The sequence below is a fragment of the Syngnathus floridae genome, chromosome 18 (assembly GCF_059516105.1).
Source record: "Syngnathus floridae isolate MCC-2025c chromosome 18, RoL_Sflo_1.0, whole genome shotgun sequence".
NCBI classification, from domain to species: Eukaryota; Metazoa; Chordata; class Actinopteri; order Syngnathiformes; family Syngnathidae; genus Syngnathus; species Syngnathus floridae.
Window position 1 is genome coordinate 6,620,546 of NC_142430.1, and position 15,737 is coordinate 6,636,282.

General features: G+C 44.4%; 4 protein-coding genes and 1 non-coding gene across 9 annotated transcripts; 2 read left to right on the forward strand and 3 right to left on the reverse strand.

Annotated features, from left to right (window-relative positions):
• Positions 1-406: 406 nt before the first annotated feature.
• Positions 407-10,346, reverse strand: LOC148382622 (dickkopf-related protein 3-like). 4 transcript variants are annotated; one of them, XM_088360098.1, is made up of 7 exons: positions 10,276-10,346; positions 7,906-7,958; positions 4,252-4,407; positions 1,244-4,030; positions 1,013-1,187; positions 739-940; positions 407-645 (listed from the first exon to the last, which is right to left on the reverse strand). In XM_088360098.1, exons 4-7 carry the CDS (start codon positions 1,394-1,396, stop codon positions 585-587), a joined length of 591 nt encoding a protein of 196 aa, XP_088216224.1. In that variant the 5' UTR covers positions 1,397-4,030; positions 4,252-4,407; positions 7,906-7,958; positions 10,276-10,346; the 3' UTR covers positions 407-584. The 4 variants fall into 4 exon arrangements, with proteins under 4 accessions (XP_088216224.1, XP_088216225.1, XP_088216226.1 ...); XM_088360099.1 differs by lacking the exon at positions 10,276-10,346 and having other exon boundaries at positions 7,906-8,113; XM_088360100.1 differs by lacking the exons at positions 7,906-7,958; positions 10,276-10,346 and adding an exon at positions 4,900-5,043.
• Positions 3,736-8,170, forward strand: plxdc1 (plexin domain containing 1). 2 transcript variants are annotated; one of them, XM_088360093.1, is made up of 13 exons: positions 3,737-4,046; positions 5,476-5,579; positions 5,943-6,086; positions 6,145-6,214; positions 6,283-6,405; positions 6,475-6,593; positions 6,650-6,749; positions 6,894-6,989; positions 7,052-7,133; positions 7,192-7,252; positions 7,311-7,434; positions 7,492-7,640; positions 7,731-8,170. In XM_088360093.1, the coding sequence occupies exons 1-13, from the start codon at positions 3,977-3,979 to the stop codon at positions 7,854-7,856; spliced, it is 1,368 nt and encodes a 455-aa protein (XP_088216219.1). In that variant the 5' UTR covers positions 3,737-3,976; the 3' UTR covers positions 7,857-8,170. The 2 variants fall into 2 exon arrangements, with proteins under 2 accessions (XP_088216218.1, XP_088216219.1); XM_088360092.1 differs by having other exon boundaries at positions 3,736-4,046; positions 6,283-6,593.
• trnac-gca (transfer RNA cysteine (anticodon GCA)) lies at positions 8,732-8,803 on the reverse strand. The gene has a single exon. It is a non-coding gene; the product is annotated as a tRNA-Cys (tRNA).
• Positions 9,631-12,326, forward strand: LOC148382625 (LIM and SH3 domain protein 1-like). Its single transcript, XM_088360096.1, has 7 exons — positions 9,631-9,795; positions 10,395-10,489; positions 10,558-10,642; positions 10,933-11,040; positions 11,525-11,594; positions 11,687-11,763; positions 11,893-12,326. The coding sequence occupies exons 1-7, from the start codon at positions 9,631-9,633 to the stop codon at positions 12,064-12,066; spliced, it is 774 nt and encodes a 257-aa protein (XP_088216222.1). The 3' UTR covers positions 12,067-12,326.
• LOC148382626 (kelch domain-containing protein 1-like) lies at positions 12,227-15,366 on the reverse strand. The gene is made up of 13 exons (XM_088360094.1): positions 15,133-15,366; positions 14,767-14,837; positions 14,574-14,691; positions 14,401-14,513; positions 14,238-14,328; positions 14,073-14,171; positions 13,864-13,938; positions 13,734-13,792; positions 13,559-13,671; positions 13,426-13,498; positions 13,183-13,267; positions 12,716-12,795; positions 12,227-12,589 (listed from the first exon to the last, which is right to left on the reverse strand). The coding sequence occupies exons 1-13, from the start codon at positions 15,229-15,231 to the stop codon at positions 12,460-12,462; spliced, it is 1,206 nt and encodes a 401-aa protein (XP_088216220.1). The 5' UTR covers positions 15,232-15,366; the 3' UTR covers positions 12,227-12,459.
• Positions 15,367-15,737: the final 371 nt, after the last annotated feature.

Genomic DNA, 15,737 nt, shown 5'->3' on the forward strand with positions numbered 1-15,737 from the left:
TCCGTGGCGGAGGTGGTCCACGTTCCCACTCCCTCCATTGTGGGCCCGCCAACAAAAAGCCTTCTGTGCTGCTCGGACATTCACTTTTAAGTGACTGTCATCTCTCGGGACGCTCGCTCGGCCACTTTTTTTTTTTTTTGCAAAGATGGACCTGATGGAAATGTGCCATTTTACGGCAACAATAAGAAGAACCTTGACGAAAGGCATACAATGTTCCAAAATATTCATACAGTTAATTTTGCAGCTGGTTATTCGCTTAAGATTGGAGCGAGAGAATCAAGATTCGTACGAACGTCTCACCGCAGCTGATTAACATCAAAATGAGTCATGTTGATAGCATCTAACGAAAGCTCGAGTTACAGCAGACATGTTATTTGAGTTACTAAAAGGACCAAAGTTTGGCTCATTCGAGGACACATTCACATTTTTATTGGTTCTATTGGAATACAGCAGTGTTATTATGAATCAGTGGAGTGCTTCAGGTCACAAATATTACAAGAAATAATCAAAAACATGGAGACAATTTTTATATACACAATCCTGTACAATGGAGTTAATAAATAGTGTTAGGATTGAGCTCGGCGTTAGCTTTCGGGAACTTGGCACGTCCAGCTTGTGTGCTCCTTCTGGTAAATAAAATCCCTCCTGGAGGACAACCAAGTCGGAGTTAGGTCACGTCGACATGAGAAAAACTAAATATTTAGAGTTATTGTAATCTTGGGTTGGGATAATACTCACTCTCTCCTGTGGGGGGCGATATTCTCCCGACAAAGCAGCCCCTCGTCGCAGGGGCAGATCTGGTTGATGCTGAACGCCAGGCCGCCGTCGGGAACGTAGCAGTTGTCGTCACGCATCAGCCGCCGTTTGCAGACGCGTTCGCCGTGGTGGCGTGCGCAGCACATGGACGCCCCGCAGTCCCGGTCCACTTTGCATCGCGCGCCTGGGGGATTCAAATTTTTATTTCCAATTGGAAATAAGAAATAATGCTTAGATTGAAAAGTAGGTCACTTACCCTCTTGCCCATTGGGAATGCTGCGGTGGCATTTGCCGAACATGCAGCTGAGGCCTCGCACGCATTGGGCGTCCCTGCGGCAGTAGTGCCCCTCCCCGCGGAGGGGGACGCACAGGCCGAAGTGGCGGTCGCAGGAAAAACCTCGCCCGCAGGTCCTGTCGTGGTGGCACATTGCCTGTGGACAAGCGTGTTCAGGACTTTTTGAAAAACTAGAACTAGAACAAGTCTTACCGTGGTGGATCTGGGAGGGGGGGCGACATCCCGAATAGCCGCGGTCCCGTCTTTGGGTGGGCTGTGGGGCATGTTCAGCATCCACGCCCAAATGTGCGCCTCGGTTTGAGTGAAGCACAGACACAGGCTCGCCATCCACATGCTGGGCAACATGGCGGACAAAATGGAGGGCAAATCGAGACCAGGTCGGGAGTTTTACGACTTGGTGTCTTGGAGGTGGCAGCAAAAATCTCAACGTCAGCAAGTGACAGTGTCCTCCTCTTTCACTTTTATAAGGCTCCAAGTCGACCCCCCTGTGGGTAACCCCGGCCCCCTCCCAATGGGCTGTTTGTTCAAGTAGCGAGGGAGGAGGAGACAATTAGTTGTTAATGGATTAGCTAAAACAACGAGTCACCGCCCGACGTCCCCCCTAAAGTTGGGAACGACCACAAGAGCTACTAGTCACTGCATGACTCCCCCCAAAAAACAATCTGGGGACCTAAACCCCAACGCCCCCCTCCCTCAGACCCCATGCCGAGACCAATTTGCAGGAGTGCACCCTGCAGACGACCCCATGATCTCATTAAATGTAATTACCATCAGCTATTAGTTCTCAGGGATGGGAGGGGGGGAATGGGGGTCAACGGGGGGGAGGCATAAATGGGGCTGGGAAAAACTCATTTTTCTTGGCAAAGCAATCACATTACTTCAATTCTAACAGATGTATTTGCCTGCATCCCTCATTCCCTAAAACAAATGTTTTCATCAATTGCTAACCGTTGATTAGCATTCAGTACTTTCCCTCAGACTGATGCCGGGATAAGTCCGGGACTTCTTTGCATATCGTTGACGGCAGACAGAGGTGATCGCTATCCTGCGCCGGCTACTTAAATCCTTTATCAAAACATGCTAACACAGACTAATGACATAATTGCTGCTCAATTAGCTGACACAATGGCCGCAACTAGACCCATTAGCAATATGTAAATATGGCCTCGATGGACTGAAAAGATGAAATTCTTGCGTATTGTAACAAAGATAGAAACGCCACGAAAGTTTTGTTTTTTTACAAATTAGGATTCAAGTTTCACGATGTCAACTCTCTTTTTGTTGTCCGTTCGTAGTGACACCAAGATGGCCGCCGCTTGTATTTGTTTAGCCGGGAGATAAGTGTGAACATGCTTCCCCAGTGTTTGTGACTTCGCTAATGACCTCCGTAATGAACGTGCTCCCTTTTCGCAATCAACATGCTAGCGAGGCGGGGAGGAGAGGGGGGGGGTATGTAACAAAACAACCTTCGGGGCAGGGTGATCTTTGCCCATTGTAATGGACCTTGACCCCCCGCGGGGAGCCATGAATGCCGACCATGGTAGGGCGGGCGAAGATGCTGAGAGGAATCACCCCCAACTTACCGGCCTTGCAAATCAAAACAATGCACATTTGTACATCGTTGCACAATTGAAACTAAAAACTCAGTATTATCTTTTGGATCAATTTAAAAAAAATCTTTTTTAGTTTAATTTGTAGTGTCCGGGCTGTCTTTTATTTAATCCTCACGTGAGTTCTGTCTTTCGTCTAGGTCGACTCGATATTCTCGATAGCCTGTTTCCAATTGGGACAAGAAAGGCCAATGTGATTCCTGCCGTAATGGGAAACAGCCCCGACAACTTTCCCCTGTGCCAAAATTGAAACGCCGCGAGGGCAAAGAGGACAACGTGCAGTTAACAGTTGTAAATCAATGAGGCTTCCATCAAAACTCTGACGGCACAGCAACAGTGAGTCAGGCGACCCAGAAAAGTCTCCAGACATTGTTTTGGTCATGAGCGCACATTTGGATCACATTTGTGTGAGCCACCAAAAACAAGTTTGCCGATCAATAAGCTAATATAAATTAGCCATGATGGGTTTTGACATTCCCAGCTGACTTTAACTGGCCTTCATTGTCATCTTTGATGCATTACTGTGGCCTGTCTGCGGGTGCATGTGACCACAAGGGGTCACTGCAGGTGTGTGACGTGAACGCGCAACCCGCAGTGGAGCTCCGCAACAGCTCAATTTATCGTGAGCGCGCACACCAGTGTTCATAAGCAAACAACAGAAACTTTTTTTTTTGTGAGCAACACAACAGCAGCAGCAAGCAAAACAAAAGTTCAGTGAGCAGCAGCAGCAAACAACACTGAGCTCCATGAGAAAGGAAAAATCTCTTGGGAAGAGGAGACCAGTGCAACCAGTTTTTCAACTTGATTGTTTTGCTCAATAAAACCCGAAGAGTGAAATCCCAGTCTGGTGAAATCCTTCCTTTTCAAGAAAATTAAATTAAGATACACTTGCCAATTACTCTCTCCATCATGGCCCATGTGGTGTTTTAGTGTCAGCAAAACATGTTTTCTTCCAAAATATCATCATGTTTGTTTGGCTTCACACGAGGGGGGTAGCCCCTCCCAGACTTCTCATTTTTTTGGCTCACTTCTCCTGAATGAGAAAAAAAAAGGCATAAATATTTCCTTCCTCTTTCAAACTGTCAGAGAGAGAGAGAGAGAGAGGAGAGAGGGAGAGAAAAAAAGAGAGTCTCCTCAGTCGAGCTGTTTTGTCAACTCTCCCGCTGTCATGGAGCCGCCGTCCCAGATGTTCTTCTGAAGGAGCACGGAGCAAAGCTGCAAGGGCAAAAACCTTGGCTGAGGAGAGGGAAAGCAACCGCAGGCGGTGAAGCCCAGTGGAAGTCGAGACCTGGGACTGACGACGAGGCGGGCGGAGATGGAGCTTGGCGGACTTCTCCTCCTATGTCTCCTCCAGGTTCAGTTGGGGACCCTGTGGACTCATGAAGGTAAGCCCAGCCATGAACTCCATTCCAGAGTTTATTGGGATTCAAGAAAACAACAAAAACCCTGACTTTATTCCCAAACTTTAGGATTGTCCTAAACCCAAAAACTGAGCCCAACCCCTCAACACAAAAACAAATTTTGATTTATTAACATGTCGTGGTTTTTTTTGGCAACTCCTACTTCGAAGCTGTCCTGTGTACTACTTACCTTCCTGCATGTACAGTATGTATTTCTGTTCTCCTTGGAGATTCTATATTTTTAGCCAGACCCCGTTCTTCAGCTCCTCCTCCAACAAATCAGCGGTGCTCCACTTTCCTCCTCTGGCCTCCCTCGTGATCACCATCAGAGATTCTGTTCTCATACCTGCCAACAATATGAGATGCGATATTGAGAGAATTCTTAACTCATTCACTCCCATTGACAACTATAGACGTCAAATATCCATTTTGTGCAGGCAGTTAATGAGTTAAAAAATTTGAATCATACATTATTTATTGGCAGGATGACCAGCCAGACATTTTTTAATCCCAGTCAAATTATGTCCTGTTGTGAAACTCCATCACGTTCCTCAAGTTCCTTTTTCAGTTTCAGTTTATAATAATAATAATTCGTTCACTTTATATAGCGCTTTTCAAGGACCCAAAAACGTTTATGACTTGAGCTGCCAGAAGTGTGTTTTTGTGGCTTCAGCCCACGCCAAGAGCACCTCTGGATATTTCGTAATCCACATCAGACACTCTTGTATAACACAATATGACTTTGTACGCTACTTTGCACGCTTAGCAGATTTTTCTTTGTTCTGACAAACCTAAAATGCCCTTTACACTTTGTTTTTTTCAAATGCCTTCACTTCACCTTATGTTAGAGGAGATGTTTTTATCATCCGTGGATTCGTGGGCTTCCAAACAGCCGGAAAGAACATCAGCTTTTGTTTTCCGCCAAGACATTTGGTTACGTGTTGCAACATGTTTAAAAAAAAAAAAAAAAAAAAAGGTGAAAATGCTGCTTGTTTAAATGTCCACAGAACTGACTGATGACTCATTTTTGGGACATTGCCGTGTCAGCGAGATCCAGTTTTCCTAAAAGATGACCTTTTAGCGGCACCTAGTGGTGGGGTTGGACATGACAGTTGAATCACAATTGTAAACAAATGTGGAAGAAGTTTGGAAATAAACTTCAGTTGTAGCAGAAACTCTGGGACTCAAATATGCTAATTGGATAATTGTTTTTTTACGAGCTTCTCCGTTACAAAATCACCCACGCCTGCGCATAAATTAAAAGTTGCAGTGCTCCACCTTAAAAAACTCAGAGTTGAGCCAATAAAAAACAGATGTACCCGCACGATACGAAGGGTGTCCATGTAGCTTTAAAACTCCTCTCACACTTTTTTTTAAAATCAACTTTCTCACATGCTGGAATTTCTTATCGCAGAGAGCAAGACCGGCCTCCGACGGCCGAGAGGCTCTCGCAGCGTTCCTGCGCAAGGAGGACGTCTGGACATCACTTTCCTGCCTGACAACATGACCCAAATAGTGGTGAGAAGCCAAATATTAAAATATATTTTAGACCTAGCCTGAGCGTCTTGCCTCAACCCTTTGTTTGATCCAAATGGAAAAATAGAGCAGAGGCCAGCTGACAATGATGACTCACTTGGACAAAGCTAACTTCTGGACGGCCAAAGTGCTTGTTTAAAGGGAGGGAATGGGATTTAACAATCATGCAGCTGCAATGCCAGTGAATGCCCCTCACCTAGGAAGTCCCCCCCCCAACCCCTCCCTTCCAGGAAATGTCAACGTAAAGGCAAAAAATGGGTCGCCGGCTGTATGTGGAGCAACGAGTTCCATTTTTCATTGCTCTCCTTCCATGATAATAACGCTGTCTCACCAATATGTCTTCAGGAGGACTCGCAGCGTTACTACAGCTGGCAGAGTTTCGGCCCCCACGACAGGCGTACCCGAGACTTGTGGGTGGACTTGGACTCGTTGCATGAGAGCCAAGTCCGAATCCATGGCATCCTGTCCAATGCACACCAGAAGGCGGCGGTGAGAGGCGTCGCAAATGCTAACTTGAAAATATTCCCCTGATTTTTTTTTTTTCCAGAGGGTGGCGCTGTCATTCGACTTTCCATTTTACGGACACTACTTAAGACAAATTATCGTCGCGACTGGTGGTGAGTTTCAGCATCACCCAAATGTGAGCCATCACAGAAGATGTGAAGTTCTTTTCTCATCCCGCAAGGTTTTATCTTCATGGGGGAGATCACCCACCGCATGCTAACTGCCACCCAGTACATCGCCCCCCTCATGGCCAACTTTGACCCCGGTTTCTCCATGAACTCCACCGTGAGGTATTCAGATAACGGTAAGCGTGGGAAATGGAGGGGAACGTGTGACCAGTGTGACCAGAGAGGGCGCTGTGGTGCTTGTCCAGGTCATCTGTTTGTGGTCCAATGGGACAAAGTACGATTAAAGGACCGAGAATCCGAAGGAGCTTTCACGTTCCAGGCGGCGCTGCACAAAAACGGAACCGTGGTGTTTAACTACCGAGAGGTGAGTTTCTTCTCCACGCTTGTCGTCCAAATTCACTCAAAACTTTTGTTGTCCAGATCCCGGTTCCGGTGGAGGGGATTAACTCGACAGAGCATCCCGTCAAAGTGGGAATGTCGGACGCGTTCGTGGCCTACATCCCATCTCCGGAGATTGCAGGTCATCTTTCAACTTCCTGTCAAGCCAAAATGTTTGTGAGCAGAATTGTCCCCGTTAGCTGTTAGCAAATCCGTCCTGGTCGTAGCATCTTAATGATACTAGCGCAAAAAGATGGAGATCTTATAGAATGCTTTTGGCTTAAAGATGCAAAGCAGAGGACCATCTACGAGTATCACCGGGTGGAAATCAACACCAGCACCATTGCCAGCGGATTGGCTTTTGAGTTCACGCCGCTCCCAAGTACGTAAAAAACATGGAAGGAAAAGACGCCATTGGGTCCAGTAACTCATTTCACCTTTCAGCTTGTCTTCAACACACCTCCTGCGATCGCTGCTTGGGGTCCAACCTGACGAGCAGGTGCGGGTGGTGCAATACCCTTCAAAGGTACGACCACATGGTCCAAATTCCAACCCGCCCAGAGTAACTCCAGCTTCCGCTTCAGATGCTCAGATGGAATCGACCGTCTTCGGCAGGAGTGGCTGGATTACAACTGTCCCGAAGAGGTGAGAGACTTGTGAAGCCTTCAGATGTTCCTCAGCTGAGTCATGTGATATATGCCAGGCTGAAGGCAAATGCGAGGACTACTACACGGCATCCCCTGAAGACTCGACACTATCCTCCTCGTACTCGTCGGCTGCTCCGACGTCATCTTCGGCCAAGATCTATGACGCCGGGGTCACCAGGGGTGAGTTGAGTGGTCTCTCGTCTCTGGAAATTCCATGGCTGACTTTCCCCAAAACAGAACCTCCAGATCACACAAGGATGACTGAGAATGCGGCCATCATCGCCGGTGTAGTGGGTGCTCTTGTCCTAGTGGTGGCGCTAACCTTGCTAGCTGTGTACTACATCAACAAGCACCCCACGTTGGGGCCGCCCTTCTACCTCATGCAGGTGTCAACATACGTCACAGACACTTATATTATATTATATTATATTATATTTTTAATTTCCCCCTAATGACTTGAATGGTATGTACCGTAGCGACGGAGCAACAACTACTGGCCCGCTACGAAGTTCCGCAACCAGGACTGCCCGTCGAGCTACGGCGAGGTGGAGCTAACGGGTCACGAGAAGGAAGGTTTCATCGAGGCGGAACAGTGCTGCTGAAGGCGGCCATCTTGAGGATGGTAACAGATGAACAGAAAAATCTACTCACCAACTATTGGCAGCTCTTCCTGGCCTGTCTCCTTGACACACCGTCGGCAAGGTCTAAAATAAAAGGAAGAAAACTCCAAAATAAAATATCAATGGACAGACTGTATGGTACACTTCCCATTTGTGTTTTTGAAACTGACATTTTGGTTTTTCCATGATATTACTGTAGATTATATAGATTAAGAAACTGGGATCCTTTCTGTGGTGTTATTTTTCATGGTCAAATGTCTTCTATTAAAAAATGGTTTCAGAGAGTTTAATGATAATTGTGTTTCCCAACCTTTATTAAGCAAGGCACTTGCACACAAAGCTTTTTTGGATGAAATGATGGAAATACTGCCACCTTGCGGATAAGTATATAATTGTTCTGCCTGTCACTATACGGTGCGTCACATGTGCCGTAAATTATTTAATGAATTATTTGAAATTATTTTAAGACTAATGATGTCCTTCAGCATTCCTGATCTTCTCTCACAACACAGTGGTTGTGAACTATACTTTTATTATATTTTTATTTATGCATGTTTCCCTATTTAAAACTATTCCTGGGTGTGTTCACTTGTCTGTTGAGATGCTTCATTATATTAATTACTCCCATTGTTTCATCAAAGTGGAGCAGAGTGCAGAATAGATATATTTATAAGATAAATTATTAATTAAAGATTGCATTGGTGTTTATAATCTCCATTTGATAAGTGGGTAGACTCTCCAGACATACGGTTTCTATGTGACATTAAAGTCAACTGCATTTAAAAAAACACAAAAACAGTCAATTATATAATATGGCAATTTAAAAAAAAAGATTTAAGTAGAAGGTATTGAAAAAGAGGGGGCACCCGGATTTGAACCGGGGACCTCTTGATCTGCAGTCAAATGCTCTACCACTGAGCTATACCCCCTTTGACGACCACTGTAGATAATAAAACATTAATAAATAGCTAGCAAGCGTTTCGGCAATTGATATTGCGTTAAAATATGTAAACTATTCTTCGAATCTACCTTTAACCGCTCGGTTTAAATCATAATCCAAAAAATAAGCGTAGTACCGCAAGTGTCCAGCAAATCTAGCATAATACATACTTGAATTTGAATTTATTTGTTTCCAATAAATGTTTTCAAATGTTTTATTTCATTATATTACGTTTTTTAATTTAATTGAAATGTTTTATATTGTAGTATATTGGTTCATGCATGCGCTTCAGAGTTTAACCGCAGGGTGGCGACAGAGCAATTCAAAATATCAGCGCACCCATTAATTGACATGGTTTTTGCAGTCCAGTATTACGTGTACGCGTATTTTTGACCCGCGGCATTGCAATAAAATAAAATAAAACAATAAAATAAAATAAAACGTCAATTAATATAGTTTCGCAGTTGTGTAACACTGATAGAACTGTATTAAAAAATGTCACTACATGTCAACCCTGAAAAAAAAAACCCTCTCATGGCACTTATGTGTATTCAAATATGTCACTACTACACCCTATGGAAAAAAAGTGATTTAACCTATAAGCATTTGAAGTCATCTCGAATGTTTACTTCAAGATGTGAACGCCTCAACTTCTGTAAAGTGCATTGATGATCAAATAAATGTTATACTTCAGCAAATAAAAGTTCACTTTCATTTAATTGGCTTTAAGCAGAGTATTTGCATTGCATTACAAAGTTGTTTTTTAAAATAATTTTGACCGCTCCCCATGCAGACACCACCTACTTGTGACGTCACATGCGTGTATTAAACATGCGTGTGACCAGCTCGGTCCATTCATCCCCCACACATCTTGCGACTCATTTTGGCCCTTGTGGGGGGGTGGGAGAGAGAATGAATCCGCCGTGTGGGAGATGCTCCAAACCGGTTTACCCCACAGAGAAAATCAACTGCCTCGATAAGGTAAAAAATATATCTTCTATACTTTTCCCCCTTATGTGTTGTGATGCTCTATATCACTATTTTGCTGCAAAAGTGACAAACTTACATTTTATTTATTTAATTTGTATTAAATTTCTTAACATTTACATAATTTTTAAATTTAATTTGATTATAGGATGTTTCATGTCGGATTTTGAGGTGAAAAAGCAGATGCTAGGGCAAAAATGTTTGCTATCAGGAGAATAATTTGAGGAAGTATTATAAACCAACATCTGTGCTTTTATTTTAAGGTAAATATTATTTATGTAGTTAGATAGAAAGATAAAAGGTGACATGATCAGCAGAATTTGAATTGATAGGGGCTAAGTTTATGTTCCACTCCAAAAAAGTCCAACAGAGGATTGTTTAGACAACGTGCAGGCCACTTCTGGAGTAAACAATTCATATTCTGTTTATTCTATTGACATTTACAGCCCACACAATTCCTGATGTTTTGCTTACCTTTAGAATTGGCCCACAAGCTGCAGGTTTCCCACCGTTTTGAATGAAAGGCCTGTAGAAGAAAAAAATTAGTCAAAAAAATAAATTGTGTTTGCATGTGTGTGTGTGTGTGTGTGTAGTACTGGCACAAAGGTTGTTTCAGCTGTGAGGTGTGCAAGATGGCGCTGAGCATGAACAACTACAAAGGCTTCGACAAGCGACCTTACTGCAGCATGTAAGTTTGAATTAATGCCAACCTTCCTAAACATGTGAAGCTGTCATGAGATGCTCACCTCTTACAAGGCACTACCCCAAAACATCCTTCACCATCGTGGCCGACACCCCCGAGAACCTGCGCCTCAAGCAGCAGAGCATGCTCAACAGCCAGGTAAGGCTAAAATTAAAAATACAATAGTTAGCAGTAATAATGAGAAGAAGTGAGAAGAAGCTCCCTCTTGTGTTTATGACCATAAAAGTCTCTGCAGAGCAGCCCAGCTCTCTCACGACCTGCAAATATTCCTCATAGCCACAACATGACTCACACAAACAATCCAGCGAGTGCAATTATTTTTTCTGGCTTAGTTCAATCGCACTTTTTTTTGTGCATACACACATCAGTTGATTATTTCATTGATCAATTAAAAAGATGTGTTCAAAAACTTCAATTTTGAATTTTAGGCCCTCTACAAGGAGGAGTTTGAGAAGAACAAGGGCAAAGGTTTCAGCGTGGTGGTGGACACGCCGGAGATGCAGAGGCTGAAGAAGACGCAAGAGCAAATCAGTGATGTAAGAAATGCCCCGAGTTGAAGTGGATCAGTGAGTGCTTACACAAGCTACACCAGTCCTCCTCTGAAGTCCAAGAGGGGAGTATTTTGCTGTGCACAAGTCGGCGGCCCTATATGGTCAAAACATCTCAGCTGTGGACACACAGTGAACATCCGCTCTCACACACACATTCCACACAAAACCAAGGCGTGCACACACACACAGGAAGAGACCATGAGCTATCCACATCAAGATTTTTCCACCGATACTTCACTTGTATAGTTTATCTTCTAAATGGGGCAGACAGTTTGTAATTGGATGGCAAGCGGTTCAGTGTTCACTCAAATCATCAAGAATGTAAACAAACTTTATAAATACCCTGGAATTTTTTTTTAATTTAAGTCTCTTAAAAAGGAAACATTCAAGTGCTCAGGAAGGCTTTTTTAAAAACATGTAATATTGCTGAAATTAGGAGAAATGAGAATTGGCGCCATCTTGTGTTCAGATCAAGTACCACGAAGACTTCGAGCGCAGCAAAGTACGAAGTGACGCGCCGCCTCCAGAAAATAGGCAAGGTGACATGACAACTCTTGATTTTAAAATTAATTCACGTATTTTAAATATTAATTGTATAAAATATCTCACGGGTTTTTTCCCCTCTCTGAAGAGGAACCGACGAATCAGGGGAGGAACAGCTTTGACGCACAGATGCGCTCTAGTCTTGTGGCGCCGTCTGGCGGAGAGGTGAGGACATTACACTTTTGGTTTTCCTCACTACTCCTAAGATTATTTATAATAAATCAAGTAAACCAATGTGATAAAATCATTCATGCGCTTTTTCAAGTTCTTACTTGAGTTTCCACTCCATCACAGAAGCGCTACCAGGCCTTGTACAGCTACACGGCAGCAGAGGCGGACGAGGTCTCCCTGCAGGAAGGCGACCTCATCGGGGACGTGGAGTTCATCGATGCAGGATGGCTGTTTGGGAGCAACCAGCGCACTGGCCAGCGGGGAATGTTGCCCGCCAACTACGTGCGGCCTCTGTGATGACAAAGATTTGACAGCTTTGTTTTTACCCGGAACAGGACGTTTGAGCTTCACAGTCACAGCGCTTCTCCCAAATTTCTATGATGAGAAAAAACAACAAAATTTGCTTTGACATATCAAAAATGTAACTATAAAATTCCAAGAACGACAGAGACTAATGTATAACAAAATTAATAACTTTATTCCAAAATAATCCTCAAAAATGTAGATAAAAATTCTATGAATAACTTTTACATTAAAACAAGACCTTTACTTACAAACTGGTGTTTTTTTTTTTTTTTGTGCATGTTAAATAATAAAAATCACCATGGTTGTCGAACCCTTGCAAACAAATGTTAGCAACTGGCTCATGTCACTTAAAAAGAAAAAAAAAAAGAAATACAGGGTTGATGGTCAAGAGGTCACAAGCGGCTTGGAGAAGAAAGAGATTCTTTTGACAATTTTATCACGTAGCTTGGCCGGCAGCCTGCAAAGGTGTTGCGAGAACACCTCGGAGTTCCTTCCCAGGAAGTCCTCGCACAATCTGGAGGACAGAAGAGTGGCTTACTCAGCTAGCGAGTAAAGCTCATTAGCGCCAAAGCACGTGCGCGGGTGTTTATAAATAGCTAGCTAGAAACTTTCTTGAAAAGCATGACACACTCGTCGCTACCTGAAGAGCGAGTACGGCTGCGTCTGGATCATCAGCACGTCACCGCTGTGAGTCTGCGACGGACAAGTCAGCACGGCGATCTGCCGATGACATGTCACGTACACTATTGAGGTACAGGAAATTTGGGGAGGACCGACATTGTCTAAATTCAGGCCCAAAAAGAAGACTCGAGTGGTACCGACAGGAAGTGTTATCTAAATTTAGTTCCAGGGGCAACTAAAGATCCTGCAGGAAGCTCTTAGGTGGAGTCAGCAGTTCTAAACACATTCGACTGTTTATTTCCAGGAAGTACACGAACCAAGCTCCTAAATGTTGTTTGAAAAGGAGTTGGAAAAATCAGGTTTGACCTTTGGATTTTTAAGCTACTTAGTCACACATTAATATAAAGCTGCGCAAACATTCTTGGGATTCAAGAAAACCGTTGAAGCAATTTTCATTCCTTGAAAAAAAAAAAAGATGTCACCTACCGAATCCATCGTGATGGACAGGTTGCTGCTCCCTCCGAATATGATGACATCATTGTCACTCCCCAGACAGGCACTGTGACACACCCTGCATGAAGGAGAATGTTAGAACAGATTCGGAGTTAGATAATGCAGGAGATACGATATCACGGGTAAATTGTCACTCGCCAAACAGGAAGTGCAGCTTTGGGCTCACAATGCCCCCCCCCCACCTCGCCCAGCCCTGGTGTTATGTGATGCAGCTACCTGGGCTTGTCACCATGCGGGTGAGTTATCTCCCGCCACTTTCTCGTCAGAGGATCGAACTGCCAGGCGTCATCTGGAATAAGAACATCATAAGATCCCGGACGTGACCTTTAACCTCACGCACGACACTTACTGAGCGTTTCCCCGTCGACGCCAAGACCACCGAATACAAAGAGGGCGTCATCAGCGATGGGCGTCACGGTGTGCATCGAACGGCCCGGCGGCATGCGGGATGACAAGGCCACGCTGGAGAGCAAGGAGACAAATGAAGCAGATGTCCACACATAGAAGACAAGTATGGACATTACATTTGTGTCCAGTTCCACACGTCCAGGTCCAAGCAGTACATGTCCAACTCGGGAGTTTCCTAAAACATATCGAAGGGGGGGGTGAGATAAGACATGAGGTTTTCAAAACAGGAAGTCTTAAATCACTCACCACGCCGCCACAGATGTAACCTTTGTTGCCCAGCACGGCGCCGGCGTGGCAGCCTCGGGGGAGCGGCGGCGTACCCTGGTCAAGAGAGAACCCAGTTGGACCACCATCAAACATCTCTGCATTTTTTTAATGAGACTACTGAAACGTTGAAGAGCCGAGTTCAACTGTGACAGTCTTCAGGGTCAAGTGGGAAGTGACTCCTGGCTAACCTTGGTCTCAGGAACGCTCCAGGTGCTGGTCAACGTGTCAAAAACGTCGACTTCGTTGTGCCAGCCCCAGCAGCGAAACGACACGTCACCGATGGTGAGCTACACAGGCGGATGAGGAGAAACATTTCAGCGCACCACCGACATGGATGAGATAAGGAGCTTTACCCAGGTCATCTCTTCAATGATGAAGTTTGCGGACGCCATGTTTCTCGCCTCCCGTAGCGTCTTGCATCCATAGCCTCCAAAGTAGACCAACCTGAACCCAAATTTCCTTTTTTTTTTTTCGAGCCAATTTGTCCACAATGGTCAAATTCGGGTCATTTCCGACCTGTCCCCGTGCACCCAGCAGCTGTGTTTGTTCCTCGGTGAGGGCGTCGTTCCTTTGGCTTCCATCACCTTCTTCCACGAGTAGCATTGTTGCGTAAGGTCCACGCTGAACATCTAAAAAAATTGCATTTCTATTATTTCTGTGAGGGATCGATTGGCTTTCTCCTATCTCACTTGATTGCTGTAAGTTTGGCCGTCGTATCCCGCAAAGATGTAGAGCGAGCCGTTGATGTAGGAGCCACAGAAGCCCATCAGGGGAGGGGGCGTTTCCCCGCCCATCTCTCGCCGCTGCCTGGTACAATCAAAGGAAGCAGCCATTAGAGTAGAGAATGTAATCAAACACTGCCACCATTTTTTTTTTTTTTACCATGTGCCACTGTCCAAGTCACAAAGCCAGATCTCATCACTGGGGAGCATGACGTCTTCACTGCCGGAGGCCTTTAAAGACAAGTTGGAATGCATGACAGCCCGAAAAAAAAATGTTAGCATGCAAGTTGAGTAACATAATTAAATAATAAATTTTAAAAAATCAATGCCGTTTAACTGTCTGAAATACCTGTGCTTAAAATCAAGGGGGGGGGGGGGGGGGAGATTAATTAGTTTCATTTTAAGGTTGTTATACTAATACAGACGCTCAAGCAAAATGAATTAATAAACAAAGACATTCTATTTGAATTAATAACATTTGTTTTGGGGTTAGTTTGTCTGAATGACTTTTGAAGTTTTCTCCTACCTGGAAGCCCCCCCACACGTACAGCGTGTTGTTGCCGTGGATGAACGCCGTGTGGGTGCTCCTCTCCAGCTGTCTCGTCGACGCCGGTACGCCCGCCATCCCGCTTCCCTTAAAAAAATGTAAAACAAAACCGAAAAAGGGTCGCGAGTCTGGAGGAAATCTTGTAGATGATCCTGACACTCCTCCTTCCCTGTTGCTTGTCTCGCAGCTGTTTACCTGCACGTGTCCTGCCTTTTTGCGCATGCGCACTTCCTCAGCTACATTTATGACTATTTTTTAATTGATCATTTCGGAGTTACACAGGTGACTCTGATCACGTGATTGGGTTCATAAATATAGTATGTCAAATAGTTAAACCTGGGAAATTATGTTAATCATACCCCGTTGTATTAAAAGGTTGTGTATGCTTGCCCAGAACTAGAAAATAATTCTTTATTTTGTTTTTAAAAAGCATATACAATTACAAAACACAGTAAAGGCATGTCTGAGCAGCTTACCTTTCAACTTCTTATTTAAGTTGACTTTTTTTAAGGTGACTTGACTTGGACTTGACTTATGGAATACTTCCAATTTTTGAGAAACAATGCAGCTTTGGTATTATTCTT

What these genes read in the sequence shown, in the direction of transcription:
- LOC148382622 (XM_088360098.1), bottom strand. Translation starts at nt 1,396, where the DNA reads ATGTTGCCCAGCATGTGGATGGCGAGCCTGTGTCTGTGCTTCACTCAA. An exon ending in CCCCTCCCAGATCCACCACG is followed by an intron (nt 1,188 to 1,243) that starts GTAAGACTTGTT and finishes GCTTGTCCACAG; the next exon opens with GCAATGTGCCACCACGACAG. An exon ending in CATTCCCAATGGGCAAGAGG is followed by an intron (nt 941 to 1,012) that starts GTAAGTGACCTA and finishes TGAATCCCCCAG; the next exon opens with GCGCGCGATGCAAAGTGGAC.
- plxdc1 (XM_088360092.1), top strand. Translation starts at nt 3,977, where the DNA reads ATGGAGCTTGGCGGACTTCTCCTCCTATGTCTCCTCCAGGTTCAGTTG. An exon ending in GACCCTGTGGACTCATGAAG is followed by an intron (nt 4,047 to 5,475) that starts GTAAGCCCAGCC and finishes TTCTTATCGCAG; the next exon opens with AGAGCAAGACCGGCCTCCGA. An exon ending in CGCCCTTCTACCTCATGCAG is followed by an intron (nt 7,641 to 7,730) that starts GTGTCAACATAC and finishes TATGTACCGTAG; the next exon opens with CGACGGAGCAACAACTACTG.
- LOC148382625 (XM_088360096.1), top strand. Translation starts at nt 9,631, where the DNA reads ATGCGTGTATTAAACATGCGTGTGACCAGCTCGGTCCATTCATCCCCC. An exon ending in AAGCGACCTTACTGCAGCAT is followed by an intron (nt 10,490 to 10,557) that starts GTAAGTTTGAAT and finishes ACCTCTTACAAG; the next exon opens with GCACTACCCCAAAACATCCT. An exon ending in TGGCGCCGTCTGGCGGAGAG is followed by an intron (nt 11,764 to 11,892) that starts GTGAGGACATTA and finishes ACTCCATCACAG; the next exon opens with AAGCGCTACCAGGCCTTGTA.
- LOC148382626 (XM_088360094.1), bottom strand. Translation starts at nt 15,231, where the DNA reads ATGGCGGGCGTACCGGCGTCGACGAGACAGCTGGAGAGGAGCACCCAC. An exon ending in GACTTGGACAGTGGCACATG is followed by an intron (nt 14,692 to 14,766) that starts GTAAAAAAAAAA and finishes TGATTGTACCAG; the next exon opens with GCAGCGGCGAGAGATGGGCG. An exon ending in GTTACATCTGTGGCGGCGTG is followed by an intron (nt 13,793 to 13,863) that starts GTGAGTGATTTA and finishes GATATGTTTTAG; the next exon opens with GAAACTCCCGAGTTGGACAT.